The sequence below is a fragment of the Thamnophis elegans genome, chromosome 2 (assembly GCF_009769535.1).
Source record: "Thamnophis elegans isolate rThaEle1 chromosome 2, rThaEle1.pri, whole genome shotgun sequence".
Lineage (NCBI taxonomy): Eukaryota > Metazoa > Chordata > Lepidosauria > Squamata > Colubridae > Thamnophis > Thamnophis elegans.
In genome coordinates this window covers 593,469-621,212 of record NC_045542.1, presented here as the reverse complement: position 1 = coordinate 621,212, position 27,744 = coordinate 593,469, and the positions used below count along the sequence as shown (strand labels likewise).

General features: G+C 43.2%; 1 protein-coding gene across 1 annotated transcript; it reads left to right on the top strand.

The window, feature by feature from the left end:
- Positions 1-26,546, top strand: KRI1 (KRI1 homolog). Its single transcript, XM_032210308.1, has 19 exons — positions 1-140; positions 237-301; positions 866-971; positions 4,096-4,198; positions 5,699-5,747; positions 5,857-5,891; positions 6,735-6,825; positions 8,339-8,416; positions 8,997-9,133; positions 10,848-10,968; positions 11,076-11,171; positions 11,300-11,470; positions 18,342-18,417; positions 20,594-20,688; positions 23,210-23,351; positions 23,931-24,061; positions 24,181-24,245; positions 25,246-25,341; positions 25,816-26,546. The coding sequence occupies exons 1-19, from the start codon at positions 56-58 to the stop codon at positions 26,195-26,197; spliced, it is 2,124 nt and encodes a 707-aa protein (XP_032066199.1). The 5' UTR covers positions 1-55; the 3' UTR covers positions 26,198-26,546.
- The last annotated feature ends 1,198 nt before the right edge of the window (positions 26,547-27,744 follow it).

Genomic DNA, 27,744 nt, shown 5'->3' with positions numbered 1-27,744 from the left:
GACCCGGAAATGAACCTGCTTTCAACGCAGGAGGCCTGAGGGGGGGGGTAAGACGATGCCTGGGCAGCCGGCATTGCGGGTCAACGCGGCGTTTGCTGCGCGTTACGGGAAGTACCGGCGCCGGGAGGAGCTGCAGCGGCGTGAGTGGCGGACAACGCGGTCGGGTTCGGGCTTTGGGGGGGGGGTGGTTGTTGCCGCGCTGCCTTCTTGTTACGACTGATCTCTCGCTCCCTCAGTGCAGGACAAATATGGGGAAGAGGGCGAAGCCTCGAGTTCCGAGTCGGCGTCCAGCGAAGAGGAGGTGGGTAGGCCTCGAGCGGCGAGAAGCCCCCGTGCCTGTTACTCCGGGAGGATCGGGTTACGTTCCCCGGCTGCTCTGACAACTGGAATCCCAAAGCCCTCGGAGCCACGTGTGGGATGAAGTTGAAGGGCCGCTTCTCTCGGCCGCCTTCCCAGAGCTTCTCCCGCGGCTTTTGCTGCCAGGGGCTTTTATCACTGGAAGGGCTGCTTATAATTTAAATTTCTACATTCTGAATTTACCTCTAATGCCTCCGACTCATTGGGAATCACCCCTGATGTGCAAGATTAAAAGCAAAAATCCCCCCCCCCCCCAAGAGGGCTGGGCAGAATCCTTAGCAATCAGCACTGGAGAAAGCTCTTTTCTTCAGGGCTCTTTTGAAGAACATTGGGGTCAGGCCTCTTATAAAGGACTCTCTCATAAAGGACAGTCTGTAGAGCTTTCTGTGGTCTGTGTTTTGGGGGTTCTGTCTTTGCTGGGACAAATTGGGAAATAGCACCACGGACCAATTTTTTTTTTCTTGAAATGGTAATATTCACTTCTGGTGGTTCTTTCCTTCCATGATAGGAACTTGACCCCAAACTGGAACGTGATTTTTATTCCATGTTAGGCTTATTAAAAACAAAGGATCCCCGAATTTATCAAAAGAATGTCACTTTCTACACTGAGGAAGGTGAGTATTGTTTACAATTTTGGGGGGATTAAGGCAACTGTCCAGTGGCTTCGTCCAAATATACATACATACATACATACATACACACACATACATACATACATACATACGTATTCATTTGAATATTTATATTGCTGCCTATTACCACATGGCAACCCAAGGTAGCTTACAGGTGTGTGTGTAGGAAATGGCATATATATATGTGTGTGTGTGTGTGTGTGTATGTGTATATGTGTGTGTGTGTGTGTGTGTGTATATATATATATATATATATATATATATATATATATATATATATATATATATAATTTATTTGATATATATATGTATAAAATTTATTTTATATATATAAAATAAATTAATATAATAGCCCCCCCCCCCCCCCAACACATCACACTAGCCATTTAATAGGCTCTATCCCGCACTGGGTTCCCAGGCCCTCTGGTAGAACCAGGTCTTCAGTGCCTTTCAGAAGAGTGTTAGAGTGGGGGCCATTCTAATCTCTGGGGGAATGATGTTCCAGGGAGAGGGAGCCACCACGGAGAAGGCCATTCTTCTCAATCCCACCAGATGTATCTCCCTAGAGGATGGGATCTGCAACATTCTTTTCCTCCCCGCTCTACTGGGTCAGATAGATATGACCGGCAAGAGATGGTCCCACAGATAACCTGGTCCCAAGCCATGAAGGACTTTAAAGGTGACAACTAGCACCTTGAATTGTACCTGGAAGTAAATCGGCAACCAATGCAGCTCCCACAGAAGAGGTGATACATGTGCACACCAAGGCCTGCACAAAACCATGCGGGCTGCTGCATTTTGCACCAAAAGGAGCTTCTGGATGATTTTCAAGGGCAGCCCCATGTAGAGCGTGTTGCAATAGTCAAGATGGGAAGTGACTAGGACATGAATGACCACGAGTAGGAATTGTTCATCCAGGAAAAGGTGTAACTGGCACACAACCCACAGCTGCGCAAAGGCCCTCCTGGCCACGCCTGCCATCTGTTTTTAAAGCAGGAGTTGTGAGTTCAGGAGAACCCCCAGATTACACACACGGCCTGTTTGGAGTAGTGCCACCCCATGCAAGACCAAAGGTGACATTTCTCCATGGGCCAAAGAACCCCAAGCCCAGAGCCACTCACTCTTGCCAGGATTCAGCTTCAACCCATTGCTCCCCATACAGCCCCTAATAGCCTCCAGGTACTGTGAGAGGGCAGAGACAGCATCGCTTAACTCACTCCAGGCTGAGCCATACAGCTGAGTATCATCAGCATATTTTGATGATACCTCAGTCCATGGTGATGGATGATCTTACCGAACGGCTTCATATAAATGTTGAACAGATTGTAGATTGTAAAAGTTTATTTATATGCCGCCCTTTTCCCTGGGGGGACTCAGGGCGGCTCACAACCCAAGGGGGAGGGGGAGACAAACTTTTAACATATAAGACAATACATAATTAAAAACACAACATTCATACCATTCGGGCGGGTTACAGTCTTAGCCCCAGGCCTGACGGGATAGCCAGATTCTGAGGGCTGTGCGGAAGGTCTGGAGGGTGGTGAGGGTATGAATCTCCACGGGGAGATCGTTCCATAGGGTCGGAGCTGCCACCGAGAAGGCTCTCCTCCGCGTAGTTGCCAGTCGGCATTGACCGGCAGATGGAACTCGGAGGAGGCCTAATCGATGAGATCTAATAGGTCGCGTGGAGGTAATTGGCAGTAGGCGGTCTCTCAAGTACCCAGATCCACTACCATGTAGGGCTTTATGGGTGACACGTAGCACCTTGAAGCGCACCTGGAGATCGACAGGTAGCCAGTGCAGCTCGCGGAGGATAGGTGTTATGTGGGTGAAGCGAGGTGCACCCACAATCGCTCGCGCGGCCACATTCTGGACTAGCTGAAGTCGCCGAATACTCTTCGTGGAGAGAGTACCGAGGCCTGTGGCTGAGGGCTGGATCTCTCTTCTCCTATCAATACTGATTGAGAGTGGCTGCAAAGGAAGGAAATAAGCCAGGATAGCACAGGTCCTCCCGCTCCCATGCCGCAAAACTGCTCCCGAAGAATACCATGGTTGATGGTATCGAAAGCTGCCGAGAGGTCAAGTAGAGCAAGGATGAATGCACTGCCTCCATCCCACTCCTGCCAGAGATCATCCAAAAGCGTGACCAGTGCTGTTTCTGTGCCATATCCAGGCCTGAATCCTAACCGGTAGGGGTCTAGATAATCCATTTCATCCAGAAACCTTTGGAGCTGCCGTGCAACCACCTTCTCAACCACCTTCCCCCAAAAGAGAAGATTGGAGACAGGTTGGAAATTATCCAACAGGGTGGAATCCAGTGATAGCTTCTTAAGAAGAGGGCAGATCACTGCCTCCTTAAAGTGCTACCCCCTTCTGTAGGGAAGCATTAATCACTGCCAGAGGAGCCAAGGTGGCGCAGTGGTTAAATGCAGCACTGCAGGCTACTGCTAGATCAGCAGGTCAGCGGTTCAAATCTCACCGGCTCAGGGTTGACTCAGCCTTCCATCCTTCCGAGGTGGGTAAAATGAGGACCCAGATTGTTGGGGGCGATATGCTGACTCTCTGTAAACCGCTTAGAGAGGCCTGAAAGGCCTATGAAGCGGTATATAAGTCTACTGCTATTGCTATTGCCAGAGTCCTCCCGCCTATTACCTCCCAGGAAGCTTTCACAAGCCCGGAGGGACATGGATCTAAAACACAGGTGCTTGCATACATACTCCCTGGGATCCTGTCCACTTCCTCAGGAGCGACAGGGTCAAACTGTTCTCAGACAACAGGGTAAGAACCTGCCTCAGACTTCCACCGGACCACCAATCACGTTGACATTTAACTGGGAATGAAGTCGCTTTTATCTTCCAGAAAACCAGCAACTTCCTCATCATGCCCCTTCAGGTGAACCTCAATCTCCCCCTTCATCCCTTGTCTTTCACCAGTAGCACTCTTGTCGTCTCTTCATCCCCCTCAATTCCTCTGTATACCACAAAGGGCAGAGAGGTCTATGGATGAGGAGTCGCCTGGGCATCATGCGGGTTGTATTTGGTTTGGGTAATGATTTAACTTTACTAGGAATTGTCAGGTGATCAGTTATGCTTGATTTTTTTCTCAGATTCTTGCTCAGCCACTGTTTCTAAGAAGACTCACATAAAGAAGAAAGAAAAACCCATGTTACTTAAGGATTATGAGAGAAAAGTTATGGTGGAGAAGGCAGGGTAAGACATAAAAAGTTGGACCACAGATGTGGACCACTAAACAACTTAAAAAACTACCTAGTAAAAAGAAAAGTCAACCAAAAGAGCAACATGCAAACAAAAGCAAATAAAACACCCCCAGGAGCAAAAGAAATAGAAATTTAATTTGTGTGTATTGTTTAATGGACTGCCAAATTGGCAAAATGGACTGCTAAATTGGCCACGCCCACCCAGTCACATGATGACCTAACCACACCTACCCAATCGCATGACCACCTAGCCATGCCCATCCGCCCAGTCTGACCCCCCAAAAAACAGTCTGAGGGACTGGGAATTGGCCCCAGTTTAAAAAGTTTGAAGACCCCTGCAATAGAATATAATCCAACTAGTCTCTTTAAAATAGCGGATTCTAACAAACTCAGAGAAAGCCTAAGCAAATTTTCATGAATAAAAATCCTAAAGGGGAAAACAAGAAATGTGGGAAACATTGAAAAATATGATCATAAAAGCCCAGTCCAGCACAATACCACTGGAAAAGAAAAACAAATCCAAGAAGAAACCAGCATGGTTGCACAACCATCTCTCTGATGAAAAGAAAAAGGATAAGTATAAAAAATGGAAAGAGGAAGACGTAACAAAGGCTGAATATCACCAGGTAGCCTAATCTGCAGAGATGAAATCAGGAAAACAAAGGCTCAGAATGAACAAAGACTTGCAACAAAAGTCAAAGATAATAAAATTTCTTTCAACATATAAATAACAGGATAAAAAGTCAATGAAACAATCAGTCCATTAAACAAGATGACAGGCAGTAGAGAGATTACTGGTCTACCAGTTCAGGGAGGGGTTGAACAAGAAGCTGTAACACAATTACCTCAACCTTCGAGTGTAATACCGGTTAGCCACAAATGTGGAGCTTGACCTGATGGAGTGCTGGGAACATGCGGCACATGAGAACCGGCCCCGCTGAATGACTGAGAGACACTTGGTGCCCTGTGGAGGAAAAGGGGGTACACACACACACACCCCGCCACAGGGGAGAAGCCCCACTGGAGCCCAGGAGCGTGTTTCTGATGTGGGAAGGAGGGTCACCAAGCGGCCAATTGCCTCGTGCTGTGGCCAGCATCTTGCATAGCCAGCCCAGCCAAAGGCAAGGAAACCACCTGCAAAGCTGAAAGGAAATATGGGTGGCACAAGAGGGCCTGGGGGTCTCTCCCTCATCCAGTGAAGGGAGGAGAACTTCGACCCACAGTCAGCCCAGCTTGGGCTTCTGTGAAAGCGATAGCAAAGGGGAAGACGACCCAATGATAAATGCCACCATCGTCCGTATGGAGATTTTGATGCCCTCGGGAGTAAGGGGGGGTCCTCACAGCCTTATTGGACTTGGGGTGCACTTGGTACCTAATTAGCCTTGGTACCTACTCATTGGGGACGGTTTGTCAGCCAGTTATGATAATTTGGTTTGTTTCATTTCAAGTGTTTATTAGCAAGGGTTGGTTAACTCGTTCTTTTTTCCTGCAGCAAATATGAAGATGAAGAGGAAGAAGAGATAACAGTTAAAAAGCCACCGGTGAGTCTGGAAGGGGTCTGCATTTGAAGTCTAAATCCTCTCATAAACTCTTCTAGCAATATGTAAAGTTTCCGGGTGAATCTTCTTTTTCCCTGTCTTCTTTTCCCAGACTTATATAGAAGAACAGAAGGAGCTGAAGGAGGGGTAAGGCAAGAATTCATTGTAGTTATTAGCTACCTGAAAGCTAGGAACTCGGTGGAAACAACTTGGGTGGTTCAAAATCTTTATGCTGTTTGCTCAGTATGGGTACATATCCTCCAAATGGTAAACGTCTATAAAAAAGAGGTGTGATTTGGGAGTAAATCATCTTGGAACTCTGTTCCTAGATAGGCAGTGGGCAGTGGTGGGTTTCCAGTTTTTTTACTACTGATTCGCTTGTGCGCATGCGCAGAAGCATCCAGACAGGTGGGTGGAGCCTCCTGCCACTGCCACTGCCGGTTTTCCCGACCTGGGCTAAACTGGCAGAAACCCACCTCTGGCATTGGGGGAGTAAGGTATAATTTTTTCATATTTGCTTAGTGCACTTTCTATATGCTCATTAAACTGTCCATCTTTTATTACATACCTCTTAAGATTGAGTAATTATAGATTCTGGAGTTTATTTCAGTTCCACTTTTTATTTTTCTGCAGCTGTGTTTGTCATAAGCAAAGAATGTTTGGTGGCAACTGAAGTATTTAAGTGCTTGGGTTGTTTGGAGCAGAGAATTTCTTTTTGGTTCGATTTGAACATTCCATTGAACCAAAATGTAATTTGCCTGGTTTTGTTTCTCTCAACCCAGTTCTCATTAAAAAAAATTATAGTTCTGGCTTAGTGGTTTAATGAACCCAGTTACTTAATTGATAAGCCACGGGTAAAAGTATTGCAATTTACTAATTGAATCTAATGCAGTTGTAAATGTTTGTGACTCTATGCTGTGTTGTGGTATTAATTTTTAACCTCAAAAAACACTTTATGTTATATTACACCTAACTTTCTTTTGGATGCAGCTTCCGAAAATTTGTGCTAGAAAGTGATGAAGAAGAAGGTGATAATTCTTCAGCTCTACTTCAGAAACGGCTTAAAAGTAAGGAAGAGAAAGTATGTGTCTATATGAGGTAGTATTATTTAGGTCTTTCTTTTGCTCATCTAAGCAGGATACTCTTCTGGAACTCAGCGACTCAGTTTCTGAGGGGGAAAGTTGGGAAATACATTTTTTTTCCATTTAGTTCTCAAAAAAACCGGCCCATTTTCAAGAAAAACGGGCTGTTTTTTTGCTCGTTTTTGCCCCCCCCCCCAGCACTCTGCAAGTCCCCCCCCCCCCCAAGGCTATTCATGCGTTTTTTTAAAAAAAAACGGGCCCGTGTTGGGGAGGTTTGCAGAGTGCAAAAACTTTTCCCCCCTTTCGGAAAGCTGTTTAGTTAGAGGAATTGATGAGAATTATATTGGTCAAGCGCTGTGCCAGCAGAAACAAAGTTTTAGGTGCTACAGGATGTCAATGATTTCCTTCTCCAGCACATGGATAAATACACCTGGAAACATCTACCTACCTACCTACCTAACTACTCTGTCTCTCTCTCTCTCCCTCTCTCTCCCCCTACCTATCTACTGTATTTCTCTATTTTTCTCTCTCTATCCCTCTACCAACCAACCAACCTTCTCTCCCTCCCTCCCTCCCTCCCTCCCTCCCTATCTACTGTATTTCTCTCTATCTCTATTTCTCTCTCTATCCCTTTACTTACTTATCTACACACACTCTCTCTCCCTACCTACTTACTATATTTCTCTCTCTCTCCCCCTCTACCTATCTACTGTATTTCTCTCTCGTTCTCTCCCTCTATCCCTCTACCTACCTATCTACACTCTCTCTCTCTTCCTACCTCACTACCTACTTATTTCTCTCTCTATCCCTTTACCTACCTACCTACCTAACTACTCTCTCTCCCTACCTACCTACTGTATTTCTCTCTCTTTCTCTCCCTCTCTATCCCTCTATCTACCTACCTACTTTTTTTAAAAAAAATTGCCTCTTCAAAACTTGGGTGCGTCTTATACTCCGAAAAATATGGTAATTCTATCTTTCCTGGATTTAAAACTGCATTTAAAAATATCAAGTTGTATTGCTGAAAATCATTGAGTTGAAAGAATCTGGAGCCATTTGCTGGAGGGAAGAACAAAGAAAGTAAAGTGTTTAAGGAGGGTTTGAATTTGTGGCTGTGGTGGAAAAGAAGAATGCCATCCAGCTTTGTCAACTGCCAATTAAAATTAATGACAAATGGCAGATATGACATCATGAGGCAAAGGATAATTTGCTTCCTAAAATACACAGCCAGTCTAAACTTCTTTATCACCCAAATCTCTTTTAAGATAGCCCAGGTATTACTTAGGTTTTGAAAACTTGGATTATAATGGAGAAAGAAACTCAATTTTTCAGTAGCCAAATATATATTGGTATTTTTAAGGGCAAAATAAAGTACAGATATTTTGACTAAAAATAACCTAACTCAAGGATGAATTTGATGTAAATGTAAATAAAAATCACCAGAACATGATGCTGGAATTATAAAGGGGTGTTAGTGTTGTCAGTTTAACACTTAATCTCTTTCTTCCCCAGGAACATGAGGAAGCAGACTATATCAGCTGGTTGAAAGGTCAAAAGAAGCTAGAAGCAGAGAATGAACTTCAAGATCTGGTTAGTAAAGGGCTGGGGACAATTGATGTGGACAACTGTACAAATGGGTTGGAATAGCTGGAAGTTATTTTGGTTTAGCATATAATTGATTCTTGGTATTTAATAGGCCCTATAAATCCAGATAACAATTATTCATCTGACTTGGATTATTCTCTGAAAATAATCTATTTACTGATCTAGAACTTCCATTTGAGAGTACTAAGTAAGGAAGAAGGACAGACTTTATTCTTCACCATTTGAGTGGCTTCTTTTATTGATCTTCCTCTGACTAATTTTAATTGCAATTTGCTGCAATAAAATGACGGAAGGAAAAAGGCTCATTGGGAAGGTGACATATCAAAAAACCAAAAACTTGAAAGATCTTCTTGGTGTTCTTTCTGTCTCATCATAGTTTGTCCACCACCTTCCACGGTTTTAGGATAAAATGGTCATAAAAAAGTTCTGTAGATCATCCCTGAGTAAAGAAAGTGGGCTGGCAGTTATCTTTCAATTTAATGGTGATTTTTGTTCACATTTTCATTCTTAGTAATATGTTTTGGATTTTCAGTAATATGTTGTGTATTTCTAATTATCTCCACAGATACCATTGAAAACATACTGGAATGATCCAAAACTGGATGAAGGAGAGCAGTTTCTGAGAGATTATATCTTAAACCAAGGTTATAAGGAAGGAAGCAGTGAGGAGGAGGAGGAGGAGGAGGAGCATCAACAAAAAGGGTCAATACTTTTTAAGCTTTTGACTTTTTTCTTCCCCTTCAAAATTGGAGAGTGAGCTAATAGGAAAGGGATCCCCTGATTTCTCACAATCTACTAATAATGTATTACACAGATCTATATTCAAATTTATGTATAAAAACTTTGAGGTTATCACTACCATGTTTCCCTGAAAATATGACATGTCCTGAAAATAAGGCCATGCCACATTTTTCGGGTGGGCAAAAATATAAGTCCTCCCCCAAAAATAAGCCCCCTGGACAAACCCCTCCCCCCACAGCCAGGCACAGCGCCGTTCACCGACCTAGCGGTATCCCGAAGGCACCAAGCTGTGGAAACCAGGGGGGGGTGGTAAAGGCGCTCATGTTACTTGGCGTCTTTGGGATACCGCTAAGTCGGTGAGCGGCGCTGTGCCCAATTGGAGAGAGGGGTTGCCGGGCAACTGCTCTCTTGCGAGCATTCCCCCGAAGAGCCAGGCACAGCTGTATTGCGCTGTCACAGCAGCGCAACCCAGCAGCCATGAAGTGACCACGCTCACGAGCAGTCACCCGGCAAACCCCCTTTCTAGCCAGGCATAGCACCATTCACTGACCTACGGGTATCGCCAAGCCGTGTGAGTGCCTGTTCTCTGCCCCCCCCGGCTCCCGTGGCTTGGTGTCTTTGGAATATCCCTAGGTCAGTGAATGGGGCTTTGCATGGCTGGAGAGGGGGGTTCCGCAAGCGGCTTTTCCGCTCCCCGCTCGGGAGCGGTGCCCTTGCCCAACTCTCCCTGCAGAGCCAGGGCACCTCCACTGCTATCCCTGCATGGCTTTTTCTGTGCCTTCCAAACCACGGAGGTAGAATGCCAAGTCTTCCGGCAGTGGCCGCTCTGGGAGTACGCTCTATGGTTGTACTCTCTGGGAATACGCTCTGCCAGCAGCCGGCCCACAACCATAGAGCATATTCCCAGAGCAGCCACTGCCAGAAGCCGCTTGTACAACCCCCCTCTCCAGCCCTGCAGAGCCCCATTCACTGACCTAGGGGCATTCTGAACGCGCCAAGCTGTGGGAGCCAGGGGGCGGTGAACAGGCGTTCACACAGCTTGGCGATACCCGTAGGTCAGTGAACGGTGCTGTGCCTGGCTGGAAAGGGGGTTTGCCGGGTGACTGCTCGAGAGCGTGCTTTATTTAGAAACGGTTTATAAATAATTTAGCTACAATTTAGACATAACTCCAGTGGAGATAGGACCTATTTTTGAAATAATGCTGCTACTGAGAATTCCGGAAGTGTTATGTAATGGGCTGGGGCAGAAAGAGGAATATTGGATTGTTGAAAATATTTCAGCTGTGTTTGATCACGTCAGTTTCTTAAACCTTTTGCTCCCAGGACCCCTTCCCTCTTTTAAAAATTAATGAGGACCATGAAAAAGTTTTCATTTGTATGGATTATATTTATTAACATTAAACATTAAAATTGATGCATTTATAAAATATTTATTTATTGAATAACAATATTAAGTTCATTAGATATTAACATAAATATTTTTCATGAAAATTCCCAATATTTTTAACAAATTAAGTTTACATTGTTTTAAAGTTTTGCAAATATCTTTAATATGCGGCATTTTGATTTCATGGCCCCTTAAGAGAGTCTTGGGACCTCCAGTGATCCTAGCATCATGCTTTAAGAATCACCGACTTACTTAATGCTGTGTCCGATATGTGCTGCCTCCCCATAGGCTACCTGGGATCCAGCTGGCTGTTTCAGACTCATCAGATGAGGGTGAATTCTTCTTAAAGAAGCAAGAGGATTTTGAGCGCAAGTACAACTTTCGTTTTGAGGAACCTGAAGCACAACAGGTAAGTGTGGTGGAAGTGTGGTAGAAAGCTGAATGGGAAAATTCTCAGTTCCAAAAACGTTGGGTAAAAGCCCCTTTCTCTTTTCACTCTCATTTCCTCCCTAACAGGTAAAAACATATCCCCGCATTATTGCAACATCTGTCCGTCGAAAGGATGAGCACCGCAAAGAGAAGCGCCAAAAAATACAGGAGCGCAAGATAAAAGTGAGTGGCGTGGAATCTGGCCTAAATCTTGATCTAATGTACCTCATTAATTAATGTACCTCCTTTATCTCTTAATTAACACTCTCTTTCCTAGTTCATGGACTTTGTTTAAATAATTTGTTTAAAAGGAAAGGGAACAGAAGCAGCAGGAGCTGAAGCACCTGAAGAACCTGAAACGCCAGGAGATCCTGGAACGGCTAGAGAAGCTGCATAAGATCACTGGTAGAGCAGGCAACAGTTTTCAAGAAAGTGACCTGGAAGGAGACTTTGATCCCCACCTGCACGACCAACTCATGGAGGTGAGTCTTCTTTCTTTCGCTTAGACAGGCTGCTCGAGTGTAAACCTGATCCCTAATTTCCAAGTTTAAGAGTCTTGATTGTGTGGAACTGGGGCTGTGGTGGAAAAGCAACCAGCTTAAACTCACCTGGGGAGTTTATGGCACTGGTGAAATTTAATGGTGGAACCGCTCAAAATTCAGGGTTTTTTTTCCTTTGCTCTTCGCATTATAAGACAAGTCCTTGCTTGCCTAAGAACTTGATTACTGTAAATCTGGATTTGGCTTTGTGTACAGCTGGCTGGTTGACCATTTTGGGAGAATATAGCAACTGAATACATGAACTAGAAATGCCTGGGAAAAGTACCTAAACTAGCCTGGTTTGTTCTCAGTCTTTTAAATGGCCACAAACTACTAGCAAAAGAGGCATTTGATCACAAGGCAAGGAGTGTTTCTCCTTTTGCATTTGAGCTTCCAAGAAGGGACAGGAAAGACAAAGAAGGAAAGGGGGGATGTTCTGCCTTGAGTGTCTTAGGATTGCTGGGGACATGCAGTTAATGCTTAGCAATCTTATTTAGATCAGGTTTATTATGCAATATTATTAATAGCAAAACTTACAGTTCAGTGTTAAGATACTTCTGAGTTTCCATAATCTGTCCCATTACGTGGTGTAAAAAGATGATGATTTTGCTCCCATGTTGAGAGAGGAGGCACACACACGTTGCTTCCCAGCCAAATATTTAACTGTTAAAGGCATTGTCCTTAAAGTCTGCTAAAACTAAGGAGTAGCAGCTCAGAAATGTTCCAGCATCTTCACTAGAAAGCAGAGTTTTCTTACTGCATTGATCAGAGTAAAACATCTGTTGTTTATAATTCAAAATGACCTACTATTTAATATCTATGAATACCCTGGTAAATTTGGAAGGGCTTGGTTGCTCACTTATCATTGTCCTTGTTACTCCCACCATTTGTATTTTTAAAACATCTGCCTTCAAATAATTGCCCTGCTAATACCTAACCAAGCCTAATTGATATAAAAAAGGTGAACAGGATTACATTTGGTTATTTTGTGGATGGGAAATGATGAAGAGATACCAGAAATGTAGACTAGGCTGGAAAGCTGTAAAAACATCCTGAAAGAATGCAGACCTCTTCCATTTAATCATCAAAAAAATTATATGTCCATAAAATCATGACTTTTTTTAAATAAACTTTTTTATTTTTTCATTTTCATAACATATAATCATAGGTATACTATTACACAGCCAACATCATATTGTATTATTAAATGTTTACATCAATTCATCTTACCAACAACTCCCAAAAACCAATTATTAGCTCTTCTGTTCTCCATACACCATATTGTACTTTATCCATCACTTTCTTCTCCCTCTCTCCTCCCCCTCCCTACCTCCTTTCTTCCCTCTGTCATCCTTCCCTTCTCAACTTCCCCTTCCTCTCTCCTTCTCCTCCCTCCCCTTACCACTCCTCATTTCTCTCCTCCTCTTCCTCCCTTGCCCTCTCTCCTATCCCTCTCTTCTTCCCTTCCCTTTCTCCTCTACTTCCCACTCTTCATCTCATTTACTTGGTGTATTTCAGCTTCTGAGAGAGTTCCATTTTATTTTGATGGTATTTATAATTCCTTTTCCTATACATATTTAATTTTAACCTGGATTCTCCTCCTTTTTAGTAAAAAAACAATATAACAGAAAAGTATACATATATAGTCATTATGCTTTAAACCCCCCCCCCCCCGGCCTAATTTTGACTGAGATGTAGACCTGGTTACCATTCCCCGCTATTCTCATCATTATCTTTATATAATTATACATCCTTACATGCCCCCAATTTGTGATTCTGTCTTTTTATCTCAATAGTTTCCCATTGTAGGTATATTCCTGTTCCCTCTCCATTTTTCCATATCTTGGGTTAGATTACCCTTAATTGTCTCTAGATGGCAATCCTTGCTGTTCAATGTTCATTACACTTCCCTTAATCTATTATATAGAATAAGAAGCGGTAAACATCTCCCTTTATTCATCATCTTAAAAGTTCTATATATGTCCATAGTTCTATATACGTCCATATATGTATATTTCATATATTTTGACCCATCCTTAGTTGTCCTTCTATTGTCATATTCAATCAATTTGTAACTCAATTTAATTATCATGTATAAAAGTGGATCACAAACCTCTGCTTTACATCCTCCCCATATCAGTTTCATATTTATCCATATTCCATATATATTAACCTTTATTTAGCTATCTTTCCATTATCATATTCAACCAGTTAGCAACTCCATTTTATTGCCCTTTTTAGGAATAAAGCCCTTATCTTAACTTTATATTTTCCCATATAATAGTTTCTAGTTATCTGATTTTTTCCTAGTAAGTCTTTTGTCCCACTTCTCTGTTCCTGTCTTCTCCCTTTTCTTTATTTTGACACATCCACTCTCTTCAATTTTCCCCAGGTTACCATCAAGAGGATATTTTATATTTCTCTTTGTTGGGGCATAATCTCCTACTTCAATTTTCCTTATGCCACTAACAACCCCCCAAACCACTTTTGCCTGCTTTTTGTTTCCTTTTGTTGGGACACCTCCCCTTTTTACAATTTTCCCTACACCACTGCCGGGACCAATGGAATTTTTGGTCTTTTTATTTCCCTCCATTTCTGTCCCTTCATTGTCTTGCCCCCCTTCTTCTTTGGATTCTTCTTTAGATATCTGCTTCTATAGATTCAGAATTCTATTTAGGCTTGATATTAATGATTTATGCATATATTTTTTTATAATTTCACATAGTTCTTCAAATTCCCAGTTTTCCATGATGTCCAGTTTCAAAGTTACAGTTAGTTATACAGTTCTTATTTCAGAGTTCTGATCCACCTTAAATTTATCTACTTCAGCTGCTGTGGGGAAGAACGACGGGAGTCATCTTGGTCTTTTGTTCTTCCTTAATGTCCAGTTCCAAAATTGCAGTTAGTTATACAAGTCTTATTTTGAGCTTCTGGTCCACCTTAAATTTAATTGAAACTGGAAGAGAAGCTGGGGCCATCTTAATCTTTTGCTGAGAGGAAGAAAAAGAGGGAAAAAAACCTTCATATTTCCCAGTTCTTGATTCTGTTATTATTCTGTTATTATTCTTTCCCTTGCCACCTTCCAGATCCAGTTGATTGCAGCTGCTCACAATGTATCACTTGGAACAAACTTGCAAAGAGCCAGATTCGGGTATTTCTCTTTTCCAAATTCTGATTTATGGCAGATGGTTAATTAAAACTTCCTGCACAGTCAAGGTTAGGTTATCAGTTATCAGTAAGAAGAAGTGCTTTTTTAAAAAGTTAAGATATATTAGTTGGAAGAAAGTCAAACAGAGTAAGTCTTTCGGAATGTTTGGTTTCTGTTTCAAATCCAAAACCAGGTTTAGAGTTTATATTTGAGTGGGTTTGTCACCTCTGCTTTCTCCCTTTATGTCTGAAATTGTTTCAAATAAATAGCTTTTGGGAGGGCTGGTGTTTCCACCCTCCATTTTCCTTTTCTTTCTTTCTTTTTGAAAGAATCCCAATCTGACCATCAATATCATTTATGTTCTCAAGATTTCTTTGCCTTTTCCAGGTTTGATTTAGGGCTGTGGGTTAGATACATTTTCTTACCAGTCTTTCATCTCTTCCACACCCTCCTGTTCACTGCTTTGACAAGAAGCCAGCATCTTGTTAGCCATATTGCGGACTGCTGCCCCGACTCCGATTCATAGGGCAAATCTCCGACCTGCGAGGGGGGACCTATTGCCTCCCTCTGGGTCTGGTGAGACGCTGCCCTCCTTCTCCCTGTCCTCCAGGGGGGTTCTGATCCAAAAAGGATATCGGAGATGGTTTGTCAGACAGGGTTCATGTGAGGCTCTTAAGAGCCCCCCCCCCCCCAAGTCTATCCAACTGAAGAACTTTCTGTCAACTCTCAAGCTTGACTTGAAGGAGGCTTGTTTGTTTGATAAGATGTGTCAACCATCCCACTCGGTGCATGCAGGGGATCTTGGGGCCACAAAGTCGGCTCATTTGGAGAAAAGATCCATAAGAACCCAAATCACGGTGTTCCCAGTGCTCTCTGGTAATCTCATAATAAAGTTCATTGATATTTCCTTCCTTGAGGGGCTCAGCATGGTCTGCGGCAGCCCTGGGGGTCTCCTGGGTAGCCTTTTTCTCAATACACACACAGGGCAGCTGGCCACTCGGTCTCCATGTCCTTCTTCATGCATGGCCACCAAAACTCTTGACTTGGTGGAGAGTTTTCACAAACCCCAAATGCTGCTTTCGTATCGTGGTTGGATTGTAATACCAGGGCCCATTGGCTTGCCGGAATATACAGTTTGGCCCCCATCCCTGCCAATCCATCTCTAATCGAGAGCTCATTCCTGTCTTGCTGAAACAATCCATTTTCGCTAACGCCCCTCCTAGAGTTTGCACTGGATCTTTAGCTGCTGGCGATGGTGAGGACTGACATGGCTACTTGCTTAGATGGGTGATGGAGTTGACTTCTTCCTTGGTATTGTTTGACTGTGGCATCTACGAGGAAGCCCTTTTCCCCAGGTGGACAACAGAGAGTGCAGTCTGACTGACTGAAGTACTAAATCCATTGAACTTGCTTGGGGGTGGGGGTGGGGGGTTAGGTCTTCCAAAGTCTTGTGGTCAGTCCACCCTTCGAAAGGAATTACGCTGCCTTCCAGAAACTGCCTCCACCTGAGGAGGGCCCAGTGGACCCTGTAGGATTCCTTATTCCAGACAGCCCGCTGTGTCTCCCTTTCAGGAGAGAGTGAGAAGGGTGGGCACAAGGCTGCACCTTCCCCCTTCGCATTCCTATGGAGAAGCACTGCTCCCACAGCCACGTTGCTGGGATCCGCTTGGATTATGAATGGCTTGCCTGCGTTGGGATGCTTTAAACCCGACTAATCGGCGGTGAAGAGGTGTTTTAATTTCTCAAATGCCACTTGGCCCTCTAGTTCCCACTTCAAGGGTTGAGTCTGGGTCAATCAGCCCTCCTGTCCTTTTGAAAGTTTGTGACGGGCGGGACAATCTTGGCAAATGTAGAGATGAACTGCTGATAAAAGTTAGCCAAGGCGAGGAAGCTCTGTAGCTGTTTCCTCCCACAGGGGGAATCCTCCCTCCCCAGGATTCCCTGCACTTTGTCAGGGTCCATTTCCACACTTTTCTGCGAAATCCTGTACCCAGTTAATCCAACCGGATCCTATGAAAGCCACTCTGGGATACCTTTGCATAAAGCTACGCGCCTCTGAGCTTCTCGGACGTAGCCCTGACCAATTTTACATGCTCCTTCATTGTTTTGATATAGATCAAAATATTCAAGTGTACTAGGACTCCTCTTATGCGGATGTTCACGTAGGACACCCTCATTTATCAGTCGCATGGAGATGGCCCCCTGCAGTTCAAAGGGCATCACTCGGACCCCCTCCAGCTTCTCAGCTTTCGTTGATGGCCACCAGGCTGGGCCCCTGCTCCCCACTGGGATAGCCCCGGTGCTTCTGGAGCCGGACTTTCTCCTGACCTCTTCTTCTCTTTCTCTGTAAACAACACCATTCCTCCGGCCCCCTGATGGGTTCCAGGCAGAGAATGACTGTGAGAATTAGCTTGACGTCAACTGTCCCACTCAGTGCATACAGCAAATAAAGACTCCCCTGGGCCATTTTTTTGTTTCTTAAGAGTATAATTTACTGAACAGTTATGGATACGGAAATAGTGAAACAAATTCTAACAGCTTCGCATGCAAACAGCATAGTTAAACGTTCCCCTTTTCCCTGCCCCCCCCCTTTATTCCATCCAATCAATTATGTTCAGTTTGTTTTGGGGAACGTTCACAGCCAGTGACCTTGGGATTGTGGTAGGCCTTGCTTTGGAGTCCGGGCTCTTGCATCCCATGACTCCTTCCCTCTCCCCGTTGCTTCTTGTCTGGCTGTGAGCAGGGTTTGCGAATCGAGGCATGATTCGAGAATATGTGCCTGGATTATTATTATTATTAGCAAGCATAATTATTATCAAATTTATTTTCCACCCATCTCAGTTCAAAGTGACTCTTGAGTGGGTATTGTGGAGTTATTCTTTAGCAAAAAACCCAGCCACTCTCAGGAAAGGAGTCCCTTTCAGGGCTAGGAACATGGCTAGGAGTCATGGTGGTGCAGTGGTTGGAATGAAGTCCTGCAAGTTGATTCTGCTCACAGTTGACTGCCAGTAGTTCGGCAGTTTGATTCTAACCGACTCCAGGTTGACTCCGCCTTCCACCCTTCTGAAGTTGGTAAAATGAGGTCCTGGATGGTTGAGGGCAGAATGCTGACTCTAAACCGCTTAGGCGCTGTTGCTATTTATATGCTATGTTTTGGATAGAGGTTAGTGAGATTTATAGGTTCAATTATTTGTTTCCGTAGGGATGAACCTCTCTCATTAGGTACAAAGGCCTTAATTATTTAAGTATTTTTACTTGGTAATAAGAGTAAAGGTAAAGAAGTAAAGAAGGTAAAGAGAAAATAAGGACAAAGGAAAATAAATGCAGTTTATTTTTGCCAGTTTAATATACTACCATGTTAATATTTTTATAAATTTTGTGGCTTCCAAATTATATTAAAATCTCAAATTCTTGGCAAACTGGTTGCATATGAGCTTCTGTTGCAAAGGTAAACATTTGCAGCATCCAAACAGTTGCAGATCATGTCTGTCTCGAGGGAGAAGTTTGCCACAGAGAGCTAGCACTGTATCCATAAAACAGTTTTAATCAGCTATACATTTTTGTTTGAAAAGATCAAATGGGGAGGGAAAATGTGGCTTCAAGAATGCTAAAGATTTATTTCCTCCAGGACAAATAAATCTTAAATGTTATCTTTTCCTTATCTAGAATTATTTTGGGGATGTGTACTATGAAGTTGGTGAGGAAGAGAAACCACAATTTGAAACTGAAGAAGAAATTGACGGTATGTTGGGACATCTTGGAGCAAGGGAAAGTTGCTATTCATGTGGGGAAAAAAACAGGTATTTTGGGAATTAATATAAGGAGTGTCATGGTTCTGACCAATATTTCAATTAAACATGAATCTCAAGCCGAGGTTCAAAATAAGTTATTAGGCTCTGATCCTGTTTCCCCCTCCTTTTAAGGTGTGTCATCAGTCACATTCCCCAATGAAGCAATTTTGTGGGTTTTAGAAGTCACTCCCTCCAGTGCTGTGGATCTCCCTGGAGATGGCCTTGATTTTTGCTAGCTGAAATATGCTTTGTTTTAACTGAGATGCAAACTTCTTGATACAGCTGCGAGGCCCGATTCCTCATCCCCCTGCCTATTGCAACTTGGGAGCAGGTTAGGGAAGCTTTGGGAGTTGACAAGGAGTGTCTAATCAACTCCTGGAGGACAGACTCCTGGGGAAAAAATGATAATTTTTAAAAGGGACTATCACAAAATTAAAGATGACAACATTTCTGTGCATGGAACAGCTGAATGGATTCTCCATGCCTGAGATGACACATACATGGGAACTTGGTGGTGCAGTAGTTAGAATGCAGTATTGCAGGATAGCTCTGCCCATAGACAGGAGGGCGATCTTGACCAGCTCAAGATTGACTCATCCTTCCATCCTTCCGAGGTTGGTAAAATAAGGGCCTGAATTGTTGGGAACAAAATGCTGACATTGTAGCTGCTTAGAGAGTGCTGTAAAGCATTATGGAGTGGTATATAAGTTTTAAGTGCTATTGCTATGTTTCAGATGTTTTGACCAGAATACAAAATGAAATGGGACTTGTTCTGGATAGAAGTGGTTTGGGGGATAGGGAAGAGGAACTGTGAGAAAATGTCTCCAAGTTCCTGTGGTGACAGTACATGTGGATATTGGTGGAAACAGCAGCAAGGAAGAGATTGGTGGTGCTGGGAAGATGAGTAGGAGAGTCATCATGCAGGACATTCCTAGAAGAGAAGTGAGAGGGAAACATAAACGTATCTCCCATAAATCATCTCTTTGGACTTTGTTTTGGCCAATGCACAGAACAGCTAAAGACCTTCCAGAATGTAATTGATTGCTTCCAATTCAGACCAAAGCATTTTCCATTCCATGTAACTCCTAAATAAAATGTATGCTTTATTCTTATCTGAAACAAGTACTTAACGTATTTTTCAGAGTATAAGACGCACACAGGTTTTGAACAGGCAATTTTTTTTAAAAAAGGTAGGTAGGTAGATAGAGAGGGAGAATGGGGCGTTGGTTCATACCTGATACGCCCCTTCTCTAGGCAGCCATGCGTGGGTTAACTTAGCCAGTAACCAATGGACTGAGTCTACCAAGGTGATGTCATAGCCTCTGGGGAATGTCCTCCCGCTTTCTTGACAAAGGAGAATAAGTATTATTTATTTATTTATTTATTTATTTATTTATTTAATAGATTTATAGGCCACCCAATCCCAGAGGACTCCGGGCAGCTTACAAAGTGAAAAGAAAAGTAATTAATAAAAAATAAGGAAAACGATTTAAAACATCACCCATACAGCCAGTCTGATTGGGGCTGGGCCCCAGCAGTGAGGTCAACAGCCCCAGGCCTGCCGGAATAGCCAGGTTTTAACAGCTTTTCGGAAGGCCACGAGGGTGGGAAGGGTCCGGATCTCTGGGGGTTTCTTATGTTTGTGGGCTTTTTAAGAAGCCTCCTGTTGGTCACTGGTGAAAACAAACTGACCAAGATGATCACTTTGGTTGAAATTTGCTTGGAGAATTGGGGATATAATTAACCATATACATAATATGTATAGAAGTTAAAAAACAAACAAACAGTGACTTGGGACATAGAAGACATTTGGAGCCTTTTTTAGGAGTAATTGGTGCACTATTTATTATGCATGACATCTCTAGCATAGATTTTGAACTGAAAAAATTAAACAAGGGAATGGAATTATATTAAATAACATTTAAAATGTAGTATTTTTTATCCAGATTCTATGCCAGTCTGAAAGTATGCATGGAGTACAGGAAGAGGGGAAGCCCAATGAACTCTGTAGTGTTTCAGGTGTGTCCTCATGGGCTAAATAAAGTTCAAGAAGCAATCAGAGCTACACAATCATTGCTTTAAAACACTTTCTCTCCTCCCCCCCCTGCTTTTTTACCCCAAATCCAGGTGAATGGAATTGGGACAAGTGGATTGGAAGGGATGAAGGGATGTGGCAGCAGGAGGAAGATCACCAACCACACTGCGAGGACCCTGACTTTGTGGTAGGTTGAATTCTGAACGATTCTAGCTGTGTATGGCAGAGGAAGGGAAGCTGCTGTCTTCTGGCCCCTTTGCCGTACAACCAGAGCCGCTTAGGGCCAGCAGGTAATGCCACAGATTTGGAAGACAAACATTAAATCTAAGGACAGACAGGCTACAGGCAGCTTTATTTATTTATTGAGCGTATGGCCTGTGTAGCCAGGGATCACCGAGGGCTCGCTGCCTCTCTGGAAGGAATTTTTTTGGCCGGTATTATCTTTACCCGCAGGACGCCTGAATCCCGATTGCGGGAGGCTCCTTTCTTTTCCCTATGCAATTTATTCGCTCACGGGAATCGAGCTGCTGAGCCGCCGGCCTCAGTGGTGCACAGACCCAGCATCTTACCACATCCGCCATCGCGGCCCCAACTACAGGCAGTATAACCATGTACACCTCAAAGGATTAAAAATACTCAACAAAAACTGAGGAGTATAATTAAATAAGGAATCAGAAATGATTGAATCTCTGGGTTTGGCTTGATTTTTTTCCTTAGTCTTTTACAGAGTCTACAGACTTTCCTGCTAAATTCTTTTTGTGCAGTACTTGTTCCTCTGTGAGGGCTGCAAACCTCAAAAGAAAAAGAATTGTGTAAGGACCTGCCTCAGCTGCTCCTGAGGAAAGCATGATGACTCTTGAAACAAGAGTTATATCAAAAGGAACTTTTACTGAGAAAGTGATTGCAGAGAATGCAACTCCGATAGCCTCCCCCTCCTCCTCCACGGGAATTACAGTGTCCCGGAGGAGGAGCTGACATGCTGCCCTTCCAAAAGAAAGAGGGCTTATAACTGCAGTACATAATACAATAAACAGGAGAGAAAAACAACATTTAGCCTCATTTAGCAGATATTATTTTGGTTGCAAAACCCCTCATCATCTGTTAGTGCCTTTTTAGGGCAGAAACCACATCGCTGTTAACTTTTCTCTCTGCTGCATTGTGGTGGTTACTTGGGCTGCCAGTTGTTGAGATAGGAGCATTGGTTTATTTCTGCTTTGGAGCAATGGCAACACCCCCCCTCCCCCTCCAGGGCGGTAGCACAAGGTGAAATCAAACCACCGGAAGTGTTGCACCCAACGTGCTTGCTTAGGAGGAAGCCTACGAGGGGTCTGCAGTGCTTCCAGGTTTTTGTAATCCATATCTGGAAAGGGATTTTACTCCCTTCTAAGAAGGCCCACTAGGAGAGGAGTGAACATCTCACGGCATAAGCATCCTTCTCCCATACGGCCTAGTGTTGCTCGGTTTCAGACAGTTTCTTTGAAGTGTAAGCACACGGTTGTAACCGTTCTCACTTTCTTGCATTAACACTGCCCCCATCGCGACATCACTGGCGTCAGTTTGTATGACAAAGTGGTTGCCAGGGTCTGGGTGTTTCAGCGGAGGTGAAAAGCTGCATTTCCAAATGCACCTTGACATTCCATCAACCACTTTAAAGGATGGCTGGGTTTGGGTTTGTCTCCTCTTTTCGTTTTTAGCAAATTTGTGGTGGGAAGGGCTTTAGTCTCGGTATAGATTAAAATGTCATCTAAGTACATCAGCACCCCTTTACAAAGATGTTCATGCAGTACCTCATTAATGAGTTGCATGAAGACGATAGGGACTCCTTGTAATCCAAAGGGAAGCGCTTTAAATTGGAAACACTTTAGCAGGCAGTTGAAATCAGTTTTCCACTCATTTCCCCCCCTCTAATCTTAATGTGGTAATACGCTTCTCGCAAATCCAGCTTAGTAAAAAATTCCCTGTAGCCAAATGGGCTAATGTGTCCTCCATCAGAGGAAGGGGATACGTGTTTTCTACACATATAGTCGATGCAGACAAAGAGCCCCATCTGTTTCTCCTGGAATGGGACTGAGGCTGCCAGTGGTCACCAGTTGGATAAATTCACGAATTAGGTTTTTATCAATGAATAAGTTCCTCCAATTCTCTAGGGGTGATTGAGTAGAGTTTCGGTTTTGGTAGCTTGTCCCCAGCATGATTTCAATGGCACAATCTGTGGGCCAGTGGGGGTGGATGGGTTCATAGCAGTTCATCCCCAGGACGCAGTGACCTTGGTAACAGATTAGAACTGGCTGGGAGAAAGTCTGACGTGTCTTCGAGATAGTCCCCCTCCCCAAATCCCACGCAGTCACCGCGAAAGCCAAAGCATGCAGGGAATGCAACCCTGATAGCTTCTCCCCTCCCCTCCCCCAGCATGGCAGCGTCCCAGAGGAGGACCTGATACGTTGTCTGTTCAATGCAAAGAAGAGCAGTCTAGGTTCTCTATGGTAAAGAGTCAAGGGGTCAACTTGATGTTGGGTAAAATGCTGGAGGTGGGTAGATGGATGGGAGTTACAAAATATGGACACTTGGATTCTTGAGTCTGAGAAGTGAGTTGGTGTCTTGCCTTGTGTGAATCCTGGGGGAAGGGGCTCTGCTTCCAACTTGGCACTTACGGCTTTGAGACTGAATCCGTGTTTCTCACCCCTGCTGTCCTCTGCACACGTCTACAGATGGATGCAAATTATGACCCCTCCCAGCAACCAACCCATTCAAAAAGGAAAAAGCAGCTGGAAATTCCTCTTCTGGGAAAGAAGAAGAGCAAGTCACCATTTGCAGAAGCCGTCTCGCAGGGGAAGAAGCCATTTGATCCTGGTAAGAATTTGGGGAGGAAGCTTTCTGTGAGTCATTGGCAAGGCTTCTGAAGATTGATTTAAAATTATACATTTTTAAAAGATTGGGTTATTGGTGTGAGCTGTGGTCGTCCATGCAGTATTGCAGGCTGCTTCTGCTGACTGAGGATTGCCAGCAGTTTGGCTGTTTGAATCTTATCGGCTCAAGGTTGGCAAAATGAGGACCCAGATTGTTGGGGCCAATATGCTGACTCTGTAAACCACTTGGAGAGGGCCGTAAAGCACTGTGAAGTGGTATATATGTCTAAATGCTATTGCTATTAGTTAAGTGTCTATCACAGGTCGGTGTCTTTATTCCAATCAAGCTAAGTGGCATAGAAATATAAAGGTGTTTGAGTTCCCTATAAATATTCACTAAGCTAGGTAATACAAAAAGCAGAAGGGGGGGTGGGGGAGAAGTAGATTCATCCAAATATTAGAATTATGGAGGTTTGGGGGTATGTATTGTAAATGATCTAAAGAAGATGGGACTAGAGAATGATGGGCAGAATCTGAAAGAGTAACATCTCCTGACTTCCATTCATTCTCTTGAATTCTGCAGAAACAAAGACATTTGAACAATATTTGGACGAGTTCTACCACTTGGAATATGAGGACCTGATAGGGGACCTTCCTTGTCGTTTCAAGTACCGCACAGTTGTTCCCTGCAACTACGGACTGTCAACTGACGAGGTAAGCCTTTCCTATAGTAGAAAATAAGAACGTTTTCTTCACAGTATAGGAAAGGATCAGAATGGGTGCATTCTGTACGACGAAAGACATAAAAAACCCAACGGTCTTTCTGTTTTTAGATTTTGGCTGCTGATGATAAAGAATTGAATCGCTGGTGTTCTCTACGGAAGACCTGCATGTACAGGTGAGGGGCAGCAACATAAAGTGGGAAGGTGCTACTTATAACATGGCTGGAGTCCGGAACCTGGCATGGAGATCAAGACCTGGGCTTTGAGCCCAGTTGGACATGGTGAAAGTTGCAACTTAACCTCCAGGATTTCTTGGCTCCCCCCACGCCCACCCAAAAGGACTAGAACAGAATAAAACAATAGGGTTGGAAGTGACTTTGGAGGTCATCTAGTCCAACCCCCTTCTCAAGCAGGAAACCTTGTACCATTTCTGGCAAGTGGCTGTTTAGTCTCTTCTTAAAAGCCTCCAGTGATGGAGCAGCTACAAATTCTGAAGGCAACTCCTGTTCCACTGGATAATTGTTCCCACTATTAGGAAATTTCTCCTTAGTTAACTATTTAATATTACTTTTTTTTACTATTTTTATTATTTTTATATTACTATTGTATCTTATATTATTGCAATATTTTGCATTGTAATGTTATATTTATTATATCATATAATTATATTTATTATATTATAATAAATATTACTACTTTATAGTATTATTATTTCTATTTAATTAACTACTAGTTTAAATAGTCAACTACTTGTAGTTAATGGGCAGAGAAGCTTAATAATCAGCAAGTATTCCATGGGGGGAAGAAGCAAGGTCACAGAATAAGACATGGTAGAACCAAAATTGGACAAAGAAATATTTTTAGAACTCTATCTTGTCTTGAAAGCCTGGTAACGTCCTATTGCTATCCAATAACATGGAATATAGCAAGGGTGTTTAATGGGGTTTTAAAAAATGAAATCTTGTAATGATAAGGTCTGATTTTTATTGAGCGTGAAAATATGCATTCCAGTATTTTCCTTCCATAAGATAAGGGCAAAGTATAAACCAGTTATTCATTTCCACTTAAAAGAGAAAGCCCCTTATTTCATGCCACTTTCCTCTCCCATCCTACACCAGAGACTAAATGGTGCTGGGATGGTTCAGGAGAAGACGGATTTGCATCTTTTCTGAACAGATCAGAAAAAGAAGAGTTGCAGGAGAAGGCAGTCTATGAGAAGAAAAGCCAAGATGCTTGGAAGAAGAAACGCGTTCTCAAATCTCTCCAAACAGGGTACGTCTTCTGGAGCCTGGGCTGTAGCGAGTCCAGCCTAAAAAGTACTTCTTTTCCCTATAATATTAACTGCAGTAATTCAGAAAGTTCAGATTTAGAAAGCAACATGGAATAAAACGAAAGGAATTACATTTACCCAGAGGGGGATATTCTTCCTACATTAAAACAAAATGAAATTGCCACCATGCTCTCTAGCCTTTTTCCAGCCACCAAGGGAGCCTTTTTCTCTTTTAAACCATTATTCCCCTTTGTATAGTTGCCATTTGCTTTTACTTAATGTGCCTGAAAATTTTGACCCTGAAGGGAAAGGAACTTTTTTTCTTTCTTTAGAACTTTAATTTTGATGTTGAGCTGATGAGGGTCTTTGATGTTGAGATGAGGTTTTACTTGTTCTGCTGCCTTGGGAGTAGATTTGTTGTTCTGTGTGCTCGTGGGATCCCAAGGATCTGATTTTGCCATATGATCTTTTTGCAGAATGGAAGAAGAAAAAGAAGGAGAGCAATTTCAGCCCAAGAAGAAAAAGAAGAGCAGGGAGACCAAGGGTTTTGGGAACTCTTCAAAAGAAACACAGCTGGTTAGTGCCAGCTGTGAGGAGGAAGGACGCTTGTTTCCCAAGACCACAACAGATTCTGTTACAGGGGAAGAACTTGACGCTCCTGCCTCCGATGGCTCTCCTTCTCTGCCCCCCAGAATCCAAAGATCAAAAAAGAGGGGCAGAAGGGGGTTGGTGTTGGGCACTAAGATACGAATGAAAGGCTCAGCGTTCAGTTGCCAGAGGCTCCAAGCCTACGGCCTCAATCCCAGGGCCTTGCGCTATCGCCAGCTGCTTCGTGAGAAGAGGCGGAAGAAGCAATAGGGGGGGGAGGGGCAGTCATATTTGGCCCATCCAGGGACCAAGCAGCCTCATCTACTTTGATTTCAGAGTTCAGCCTCCTTTTCCTGGTGTGGAATCTCCCGCTCATTAATAGTGGTTTTAAAATCTACCACTTTTATTTTTGGGAAATTGATATTTTAATGCATTTGTTGCCTTTATATTTTGTATCAACTTTGAGCCAGGAATCCTTTGCAGTAGCTAATCCTGTATTATTCCTTTTGATCACTTCCACTTGCATACTAGGAGGGCCACTGCTTGTAAATTACCTTATTCATAACTGTGACCAAATATTAAAAAAAAATTTGGGGGGAGATTGTGAAATGAAAATTGACCTCCCATCTTTATTGCCCTAAATACTTTTCACTTGTATGACAGTATTTAAAGACTAAAGCTGGTAGCTAGCTATCAGAATCGCCACAATGTATTTTAATACCGTATTTTTCGGAGTATAAGACACCCTCCCCCCCAAAGTGGATGAAAGTTTGGGTGCACCTTATACACCAAATGTAGCCAAAAACACGAAGCACAGAGCAGACTATAGTCTGTGGCAATCCCTGCAGCCTGGTACAGCTGATTGGGGAAATTCCAGGAGGCTGATTCAACCTGCCAATCAGCTGCTCATGATAAATCAGGCTGCAGTAATGTGCTGAAGCTGACCTGACTGTTTGCTATTTGCTTGCAAGGACGTGTCAAGAGTTTGCAGCAGCAATCACGTTCAGAAAGCAAACACAAATAACTATTTCAGCAGGATTCAATAAATTATCTTTATATATAACACATTAAGTAAATATACAATACCAAAAGCTGGTTTTCCAATGTGGTAGTTCAGCAGAGAAGTTTCACTTTCAGTTTTTGTTTCAAATATCAGCACAGCATGCAGCTTTAGTGCAGAACAAGCCACGCCCAGGCTCCTTGCTGTCTCCTTCCTTGTCGTTCACAGCAAATACTGTTTGTTTTCAAACAGCCCTCAACTCTCTCACACACTGACAGGACGCTAGACAGATAAATACCATGGATGCTGGAAGGTAGAGGCAGAATTTTTTTTCTTATTTTCCTCCCTAATAATTAAGGTGCGTCTTATACTCCTAAAAATATGGTATTTTGATTACATTGACACATGGTGTTAGAAGAGCCATTTAGGTTTCAGGTCCCTTTTGCTCAGTGCAGGAACCCAAATCCCTGAGAGCTTGTTGAAAAATACCTTGTTTTCAAATATGTCCAATACGAAAGGAATCTTCCACTTCTCTGGATAACTGGTTCCATTGCTCCAAATTTTATTGAAAACAAACTGCAGAGTAAAGTGTGATATCCAAGTGACCCAAGGATGCCCCAAGCCCAAGTAGGCTCATGTCAGCACATATCCCAACATTTAGAGGTTTTGCTTCTCTAGCAGACTGTTTAAGTCTACTTTGAGTAGAGAGAGAACTGGTGAAGCTGCCTGACTGCTACATCAGGGATGTCGCACATGTGATGAATAAGAACAAAATAGTCTGCTTTATGGTAAGCACTAGGACCAATTATTGTCTTAA